Consider the following 10,045-nt stretch of genomic DNA (forward strand, 5'->3'; position numbering starts at 1 on the left):
CACAGCCGGTTGTATAATTACAATTAAGTTGTCTGTGCTTTGTCTATTGGTTCTAAGATTTGAAAGTCTTATATCGTCAAGGGAATTGACATTATCAGGGCTTTAGATATCGTTCACTGCAGATCCACATGTTGTGCTGGACTTCGTCCCTGGCCCTGCCCATAGACTCAGGGCGACAGCCTTGGGCCACTGGGAGACGAACGTTCTAAGCGTCTAGTTAACACCTTTCAATTCACAATTAGTTGCTAGTTAGTAAGACTCAGGGACCCACACTCTACAAGCTCTCTTATTTCTCATTTACATCTTGTGTGGCCTTCTATTCTTTAATCCTTTTGTGCATTGAGTCCCCATCTGGAGAGGAAAACAGTGTCTGCACTTTTACACCCACACCAATTTTAGACTCTTGGTAAATTACAATGGTTTCCCCAAAAGTTGTCAAGTAGATACAACTGATGCCATTGAAGGGACACCGTACTGTCGGGTTCTACATATACTTTATTTTATAATGAATTATAAATATATAAATATTTTTAAAATAAAGTAATTAAAAAACTCATAAATTAAAATATTCAGCTTCATTGCTTTGAGTATTTCTTTTGCATGATCGCTTTTAGCCTTTCCAAGAAGTCTTTCAGTGTACTCTTCTTGACTTCATTCACAGAACAGGTCTGCAAAAGAAACATTTCATTAGCTTGTCATTTCATTAGCTAAGTAATTGAGTCTGTCTTTCCTGCCTGTCTACTGAGTCAAGCCTGCTGTGGCCCTTGCTACCCAAGCAATTATTTCTGACCAGGGCCTCCTCACTCCTCCAGTCTAGTTTCATTGGAAGTCCCTCTCTGCCACCAGGCCTCTTCTGTGCATGCTAATAAACTCCTAGAAATGGTTACCTTCACTGTCAGCCTCTGAGGGGTGCCACAGACCCTGTGGGAGGTGGGGGGGAGAGTGTCACAACTCCATGCTGCTTTGGGGCTTAACATGAGGTGGAGCCTCAGACCTGCCTGCAGCCATCCTGGGCCTTCCGCATCGCCAGCTGGCCTGCTGAGACAGAGAGTCCTTCCGTTCTCTCTCCTGCCCATGAACAGCATCCCTTCAGCTTGGCAGCACCACGGGTGGAAAGGATCCCAGGCCACTGCTTCAGTTTGGGGCTCAGCTCTGCTCTGCCACTTTATTAATTATGTTGCTTAGGACACACTACTTCATTTATAAAAGCGTCGGTGTTTTCCCTTATAAAAGGGGGACAATTGTGCCTATTCCATGAGATAATTAAGAGGATTAAAAGAGGGAATGAGCGTAGTGGCAGCACCCTATTCCTTACCTTACCTTACAAATGAGGGGGGCAGGTGCAGTAAGGGGGTGAATGTCTCCAATTCCTGCACTTGGCCCTAGATAACATCTACTCTTGGCTCTTCCTCTTTTGCACACCGTCGATTCTCCCCGCTCCCCTGGATCATGCCTTCTGGAGTGTTAACCTGCTGCATATATGCCCCACCTCAAAAGAATTTCCCTGAATCCACACCTGTCCTTCAGCTCTTGTTCTGCTTCTAGGCAGCCTAATAGAAAAACACCTCAGAAGAGTTTTGTGTCCTCACTTCCCCTTGCTTTCCTCTCCTCCCCACCACCACTCTCTGTGGGACCCGCTCTAATCACGCTTTCACTGCTGAATCTCCATAGATATCGGCATCCCCCCTGTCCTCTGTCAGGCCAGATCCACTGGCCGTTCTCCTCTTCATCTGACTTGACCTTCTGGTACATTCGACACATTTGATGCCTCCTTTCTTATTAAAAGAGTCTGTTCACTTGCTGTCTGGGACACCACACAATCTTTGATTTCACTCTTGCTTCACTGGCCACTTCTCAGCTCTTCTGCCGACCTCTTCTTCCTGACCTCTGTATGTGAGAGTGCTTCTGGGCTCAGTCCAACAATCTCAACATCTCCACTTGGCTATCCAGGAGGCACCTCACACTTAGTATTTATAAATTGAACTCCTGATCCTGCACTCAGCCCCCATCCCTGCCGCACCCAGTCCTCAAAATCTGTAAACAACACCAACCATCTCCCAAAGGGCTCAGGCCAAGAACCAAGAGGCCACCTTCTACTCATTCCCTCACTCGTGATGATGGTTCTCCTGACTCTGTTTGTAGCTATATTCCAAAGCTCACAGCTTGTATCGCTCTCACCTGCAAAACTGCTGTTCCCTCCAACCTGGATTAGTGGGATGACCACCTGGTGGGCCAGCGTGCTTCTGTGCTTAGTCTCATTCAGTTTATTCACCGCACAACAACCAGAGTGATCATTTTAAATCACATAAATTAGATTGGAGTCTCTGCCCAAAACCCTGTGGATATATCCTCCCATGCTTGGGGTAGAATGCAAAGACCATGTGTTATCTATTAAAATCCCCCTTGCTCAATCTGATCCAATCACACTGGCTTTCCTACTAATCTTTGAACATGTGAACCTCATTTCTACCTCAGGACCTTTGCACAAGTATTTCCTCTGCCTGCAATGTTCTTTCCCCAGTTAGTCATGTGGCCTGCTATCCTCACATAATTTAAATATTTGTTCAGATGATGTCATCAATTGTTAAATCAGCCCTCTTTCTCGTGACCCTTCTATTCTTTATTCTTACAGGTTTTTTCATAGCACATATCACTACTGGACATAGTATTACATGTTAGTTTGCCTTCCTGACTCACTCACTAGAACATTCTGTGAGAGCAGGCACTTTTTCCCCAGTGCCTACAGCAGCCCCTTGCACTCACAGAGCCTCAACAAATACTTGCTGAATGAATGAATGGGTTGATTAACCAAGGTTACTACAACTCTGAAGGAGGAACATTTAGACATGAGGTTCCTGTCCATCAGGAGCCAAGCTGTTGGGCATCAAGCAGCTCACCCTGTTTGCCATGCTGCTGAGGTTCCTGTCGAGTCCTTTGAGGAATTTGGTGGAGCAGTTGTGGTGTGTATAGATCTGCCGGAGCACGGTTGTGGCTCTGCAGAAGATTTCCTTGTCACTTGTGTTCTAGAAAGAAAAATGCCACAGTTAGCCATGCACTAGCTCCATTTTGACCATGGGGGAGAGAGTTTTCCTTGTGATTGCTTCTTTCCAGGAGGACAAGTAGAGAAAGTGAGTTTGCTCAACTATGGATCAGGTACTCAAGAATTCCTTCCATGTGACTGAAGGCTGCCGGTCACAGTAAACATCCTCTCCCACTTACCTGCAAGTGCAGCAACCTTCTCTTTTCCCTCAGATGGTGTTGCTGAAAAGGTACCTGAGTAAAGTCACTCAGCTAAGTAGGTGACAGAGCAGGGATTTGAATGTAGAGCCATCTGTCTATAGCCCACGTCTGTTTCTCTCCACCACACGTGCTGTTCTGTAGGTGTCCGCATGAGCTTGTAGTCAGATTCTGCTCTGTCTCGTTGCTATAAGGTTTTAAAGTCCAGGTTTCCCAGAGATCCTACATACTTGTTGAATAAATGAGTGCCCATCCTGTGGCCTGGTGCTTTGGGTAGCATTCTCCACTTGGCCCTCCCCACAGGAGATGGCAGTATGTGCAAAGCTTGGGGTCCATGTGAGGAGATCAGACATTATCCCATACAGCTAGAGGGGTGTGCCAGGGTCGGGGCTAGGTGTGAGATCAGAGGAAACTTCTGGGAGTGGGTGCCCCTGAGCTGAGCTGTGGACACAGCTTCTGTAGAGGCCTTTGGTCTAGGATGTGCAGCATGAGAGAACCTTGGTGGGATGCAGTAGCCCTGATGTGTGTCTGGTTGTATGACTCTTCATGGGGACATTCGGGCTTTAGAAGAGGGAATGTCCAGTGGGGGAAAACAGCTCTTTTGGGGAACCTGGGAGAGGGATTGTAACTCAGTCTGAATCAGGCCCAGTGTGTCCTCCCACTTTGCACTGAAGAACAAAAAGCACAGAGCGTGGAGAGTGGTCTTAGCTTGAACCTGATCCAGCTCAGATAAAGCTGTCTCTATCCTCTTCGAGAACATGCTTTGTTGGTCCCTTGCCACGCAAAGTGTGGTCCATGAAATAGCAGCCTGGGCATCGCCTGGGAGCTTGTTAGAAATGCAGAATCTCAAGCCCTCCCCCTAGACGCACTAGATCACAAGTTCCATTGACAAAATCTCCAGGGGATTTATATGACAATTACTGTCTGGGCAGTTTTTTTTTTTTTTTTTAAGTTCCTGCATTTTTTTTTTTCTGATTATTAAGGTAATATATGTCTACTATAAAGGTGATATATATTCAGCAAAGATGAAATTCACTCATTACTCCACCAGCCAGAGAGAGGTAGCTTTTGATGTTTTGATAAATACCTTACAGTTTAAAAATTATTTTTTATTAAAAAAAATTTTTTAATGTTTATTTTTGAGAGAGAGAGAGTGTGTGCACACATGCAAGCCAGCGGGGGGGTGGGGGGGCAGGAGGCGGTGCGGAGAGAGGGAGACAGAGGATCTGAAGTGGCCTCTGCGCTGACAGCAGAGAACCAGATGTGAGGCTTGAATTTGCAAACCATGAGATCATGACCTGAGCTGAAGTTGGACTCTTAACCAACTGAATCACCTAGGCGCCCCTAAATGTTTTTTGAAGTTTATTTATATATTTTGAGAGAGACAGGGAGAGAGGGAGGGAGAGAGTAAGCGGGGAAGGGTCAGAGAAGGGGAGAGACAGAATGCCAAGCAGACTCCACGGCCAGTGCAAAGCCTGATGCAAGGCTCAAACCCACAAACCATGAGATCATGACCCGAACCTAAATCAAGAAATGGAGGCTTAACCAATTGAGCTACCCAGGCGCCCCTTTAAAAATACTTTTTTAGGGGCGCCTGGGTGGCGCAGTCGGTTAAGCGTCCGACTTCAGCCAGGTCACGATCTCGCGGTCTGTGAGTTCGAGCCCCGCGTCAGGCTCTGGGCTGATGGCTCGGAGCCTGGAGCCTGTTTCCGATTCTGTGTCTCCCTCTCTCTCTGCCCCTCCCCCATTCATGCTCTGTCTCTCTCTGTCCCAAAAAAAAAAAAAAAAAAAAAAATACTTTTTTAAAAATGGAGATCAACTATTGATACTGTTTTGTAGCCTTTTTACACACTAGATAGTATAAACATTAAGTATTCACTAGTGTTTAAGACCATGGGGTTGAGAGCTGCATGGGAACCCGTGGCATCTTTGTACCGTAATTGGTTCATACCCGATCGTTGCAGTTTTTTGCTTCCGTAAAATAAAGTGGCAGTGAGTCATCTGTGTAAATCTTTATGTTCATCTCGTATTTCTTTAGGCTAAATTCTAGAAGTGTATTTCATAATTTAGGGTTTTTTCCGGGAAGACCCAGACCCGGACGGAAGCATTAGAATCCCAGGCTACAGAAGCGTCCCCTTTGCCCTGTGGGCCTTCATGGCCCATGGGCAAGGCCTTTGGGAGGACGCAGACTTAACGAACCAGACAGGAGCCCTCCTGGTCTCTGACTGTAGTTGGAAACTTGAAAGCAGTACCAGTATCTCTGGGCTCTGAGAGTCCAGAAACCTCCCGTAAATCTCTCTCTCTTTGGAGGCTTAGTGGGTGAGCCGAGGTGGTGAAGGCAAAGGGAAGGCAGACCCCAGCTGTGCTGCTGGAGAGAACAATGAGGTTCGGGAAGACCAAGAAGACAAGAGCCTCTTTGCTTATTTTTTCTTCAAAATGAATGAAAACTTTTCTAAAACTTTGGCCTAGAAATTAAGCTCCCTTGAGGCCCCTGGGTGACTCAGTCAGTTAAAGGTCCAACTTCGGCTCAGGTCATGATATCATGATCTGTGAGTTCAAGCCCTGCATCAGGCTCTGTGCTGACAGCTCAGAGCCTGGAGCCTGCTTCAGATTCTATGTCTCCCTCTCTATCTGCCCCTCCCCTGTTTGTGCTCTTTCTTCTCTTGCTCTCTCTAAAACATAAACATTAAAAAATTAAAAAATTAAAAAAAAAAACTAAAAAAAAAAGAAATTAAACCCTGTCAGTTTTGAGTATATGGCCTTATATATAATTGTCTCTGAACACATTCTTCAAAGGATGTTCTAAAGGTTACTAGGATAGGGGCGCCTGGGTGGCGCAGTCGGTTAAGCGTCCGATTTCAGCCAGGTCACGATCTCGCGGTCTGTGAGTTCGAGCCCCGCGTCAGGCTCCGGGCTGATGGCTCGGAGCCTGGAGCCTGTTTCTGATTCTGTGTCTCCCTCTCTCTCTGCCCCTCCCCCGTTCATGCTCTGTCTCTCTCTGTCCCAAAAATAAATAAAAAACGTTGGAAAAAAAAAATTTTTTAAAGGTTACTAGGATAAAATAGGAATTGAAAAGAGTTTGAATCTCATGGAAAAACTTTAAAAGCACTAATTCTAAAGGAAGTTTTAGTTAAGACCTCAAAGTTTCAGTTGCACTGGTATCGCAGCTACAGGATGCTGCTCCCTGCTTCTCCAGCTTTTGCTGCCCGAGCGTGTCCTGCCTAGTGCAGGGGGCATGCTCGGACAGCCTGGTGGGCCTTGCAGTTTAGGACTGCTCAAGGAAAGGAGCTTCAACAGGGGGGCCTAGGCCTTTGCTGGAAACAAGCCTGATCCTCATGGGAGTAGAAGCAAATGGGAGAATACCTTCCAGGCTTTCTCCTGTGGCAGAGACTGTTAGATTTCTAACGTGGTCCTTGACTAGCTTCGTTGAGGGCCGTAAAAATCTAGTCCCCTTTGTGTTGTACTCATTATCTCCACTTCTGCCCAAATACTACTTGTGAAAAGTCTTTCACTTTTACTTAAAAAAAGAGGGGGGTGGTGTCGAGGGCTGGCATAGAGTTCTCTGAGGAATCATGGACTTGAGCTTTCTTTGGAAAGCAGGAAATACCTCCAACTAATGGTCCACCTAAGAAATCCATCTTGGACCAGCCAGCTTGCTTGTTCTCCATTTTGATCTATCTCAGACCACCTTAATTTCATAGATACCTGGGTAGATCAGCACTTTCTTTCCAGCCACTGCCAACAGCAGGATCCCACCCACCTTGGAGATAATAGAACTCTTGATTCCCCAAAGAAAGGAAACTAATACATGGGATTTGGGAAAGATGTCCTTCTTTGGCAACACAAAGAAAATAGCAGCCTTTCCTTATTCTGTAATATCTTAATGGATAAGTAAGCAATGCTGTGTTTTTGAGGAAAAGAAAAGGGAACAATGAAGATGGTTAATGCCAGAGGTGTAGAAGCAGTTTGAGGAAGGCAGGTAGGACTGAAGCAGGACAACAGGGACTTTTTTAGCAGATGTCTACCCATGTGGTGAGGGGAGCATGTGGTAACTGGTGGAGAGGAAGGCCAAGAACGGCAGGACAGTGGCATGTCCTGGCCTGTGCCTCAGCAGGGGTGAGGGCAGGCCTGGTCTTCTAGAGATGGCCTGGAGTGGAGTTGCCCCTGGGCATGAAGTCACAGAGGGTTGGATCATTTCTATCCCCTGGCCCCTCCTTAGAATTACTGCTCCTTTATAACCAGTTTTTGCCTTTAACCAAGAGTTACATCATTTTACAGTAACACATTCCACTGACTCAAGAATTGGATATCAGCCAACTGTCAAAATCACTTTCATATCTTCCAGTGTGGAGACTGAGGCACAAAGAGATATGGAGACTGGCCAAAGGCCACATAGCTAGTTAATGGCAAAACTGTGGCTAGAACAACAGGCTGTGTCACTTCCAGACCCTTAGCACTTTGGGACCCAGCCCTTGGCTTTGATGGAGCCCCTTCAGCAGTGCACTGCAATCTGGAGGACCCAGAGCACAGCCCAGTGGACTCTTGGCTATTTATATATATATATATATATATATATATATATATATATATATATATATATATATATAACATGTTAATAGATGTTATGTATGTATTATAGAATTCTACGTATGTATAAAATCTTCAAGTTCTTCCAACCTCCTTCCTGATGGACAGAGTCTGAAATGGGATGAGATTCTAAAGGACAAAATTGCATAATGTATATATAATATATTATATATATTATTCCATAATAATACATTATGCATCAATATTATATATATGATTATAGTATTATATATTATTGTGTATCAGACTCCGGGACTAATCTTTAATGAAATGAGATAGTCCAGACAAAGCCTGAAGAACAGTTTTCCTCACCCAGAAGGATGGGTCTGTCCTCTGGCCCAGGTGCTGGGGTGTGGCCATGCCCAGCCTGCATGGCTGCACTCCTGGCCAACTGATCCCCTCTGGTCCACGTGGAAAGCAAGTGGTTAGGAGACCACTGGTAAATTGAAGCTTTGGGTTTTTCATTCTCAGTCTTGTGTTTCCATGAAAACAGGAACTGATGTGCACAAAGCTATTGACATGGCTGTAGTCATATGTTTGTCAGAGAAAATGCACTATCAGCTGTCAAATCTGTCTCCTCCCACTAAAGATAGAGGGGCGGGGGTGAGACGGCACAGGAGGCGGAAAGGCGAGATGCCCGAGCAGCCAAAGCCAGGGATGTGTGGGTCCCCGTGTAGCTGGGCCGTTCTGGACAAGACTGGAAGGGGCTTGGCAGGATGGAGCAGCTGAGGGTCTCTGGACAGCCGCCCCCGGAGCCGGTGGGCTGTTAGGTGACCAGGCTGCGGAAAAGGAGGGGCTCTGGCGATACCTCCTCTGTTGCCATAGGAAGTCTCTTAGACAAAATGAAAGCTCCTTCAACCTGTAATCTCCATATCTCTTTTTGTGAGGGTATTTGGTTTTTCAGAAATGTATGGGCTGGAAAAACTCTCCCCTTCAACAGGCCTTTACTGAGTGCCTCCTATATTCCAGGTACTAGGCTGCAGTGTAGGAGGAAAAGAAAGAACTTTTCCTTGACCAGGATCTGATTTAAGATGACAAAATCCAAGCTTCCTATTACCCATCTTGTAAATCAAGTGAAACCAGAAACACCAAAACATGTTTGAGAGTAAAGATCAGAATTCTCATTCTTTAAAAACATCTAACAGCTTATAGTTAATTTGGGCCATTCAATTTCTGTGTAAAAGAAATTTCTAAAAGTTCAAACAAGAAACACGTGGCCTTCCTTTCCCAAGTCACTAATCTGCCAAAGCAGACCCTGGGATAGCTCTTACCTTTGGGGCTGCCAAGACGTCCATGACGGTCAGCTCCATGCACGAGTCCTGGCCGCGATGGGAACGAGAGAGAGCAAGAGACAGAGTCACTTCCGACTGTACGGAGGGATCCTTGCTGGGCAGTTCTCCCTCCCTCCAACCAAGTAAATTTCCTACCATCCCTCAGGACCAAAAAGCTCCTGCAGAGAAATCTCTGCACAGCTCCCTGTCTGTCACCAACCATCCACTTCTTTGGAAGTCCTGATGTTCTCATAGTCTAAGAAATACCCACGGCATCACCAGAACATCTGGAGAGATGGTGCCAGATATCTTACTCACGTTTCTCGCTGTGAGGATGTTCAACGTTTTGATGATCTCTTTCAACGTATTATTGAAGTTCTGGCCGTGGACGAAGGTGCTGGTAAATGCTAGTAAGCAGACCAGAGCTGGAATCAGTTGGGAGGTGAGATCCATTAATAGATCTCTATTTGCAGTGACAATCTGAGACAAATCCGTTTACTAAAAGAGAGTAACAATGCAATTCTGACGAAGATATCTCTATATATAGATTTAAAATTGCTGAAACTGAGGGAAAATGAGGGAAATTGGAAATTTTCATTACACCAGGTTGTCATTCGTTTGGGGCCAATCAGCACCTCTCTTCCAGGAGAAAAAATACCTCACAGAAACAGGTAAAATGTTCCTGTGAAATCATACCAATAGGAAAATGAAACCTTTTTTTAAAATTAACTACAAAGTATCAGCATAGGAAATTACACCATAATTTGTTCTTTAGATTAATCTTATCAGCTTGGGGTTGCTGCTGGCTTTTTGTTTGCACAGAAGGAAGAGGCCACAGGTGTCCGAATTTGTTTTAGTGCAGTCCTCCTGGGGAAAGATAGAGTAATATCAAGAAAGTTTGACTTGAATAGTATTTCAGCCTGGCTTCTTCCAAGTACGGGTGGCATCTT

General features: G+C 45.4%; 1 protein-coding gene across 1 annotated transcript; it reads right to left on the reverse strand.

Annotated features, from left to right (window-relative positions):
• Positions 1-575: 575 nt before the first annotated feature.
• Positions 576-9,576, reverse strand: IL4 (interleukin 4). The gene is made up of 4 exons (XM_058741847.1): positions 9,414-9,576; positions 9,096-9,143; positions 2,898-3,023; positions 576-668 (listed from the first exon to the last, which is right to left on the reverse strand). The coding sequence occupies exons 1-4, from the start codon at positions 9,546-9,548 to the stop codon at positions 576-578; spliced, it is 402 nt and encodes a 133-aa protein (XP_058597830.1). The 5' UTR covers positions 9,549-9,576.
• Positions 9,577-10,045: the final 469 nt, after the last annotated feature.

This window comes from Neofelis nebulosa, chromosome 1 (genome assembly GCF_028018385.1).
Source record: "Neofelis nebulosa isolate mNeoNeb1 chromosome 1, mNeoNeb1.pri, whole genome shotgun sequence".
Lineage (NCBI taxonomy): Eukaryota > Metazoa > Chordata > Mammalia > Carnivora > Felidae > Neofelis > Neofelis nebulosa.

Coding starts and splice junctions, on each gene's coding strand:
- IL4 (XM_058741847.1), bottom strand. CDS start 9,548: ATGGATCTCACCTCCCAACTGATTCCAGCTCTGGTCTGCTTACTAGCA. Junction 9,144..9,413: donor ACATCCTCACAGCGAGAAAC/GTGAGTAAGATA, acceptor CATCGCGGCCAG/GACTCGTGCATGGAGCTGAC. Junction 3,024..9,095: donor ACGTCTTGGCAGCCCCAAAG/GTAAGAGCTATC, acceptor TTTTCTTTCTAG/AACACAAGTGACAAGGAAAT.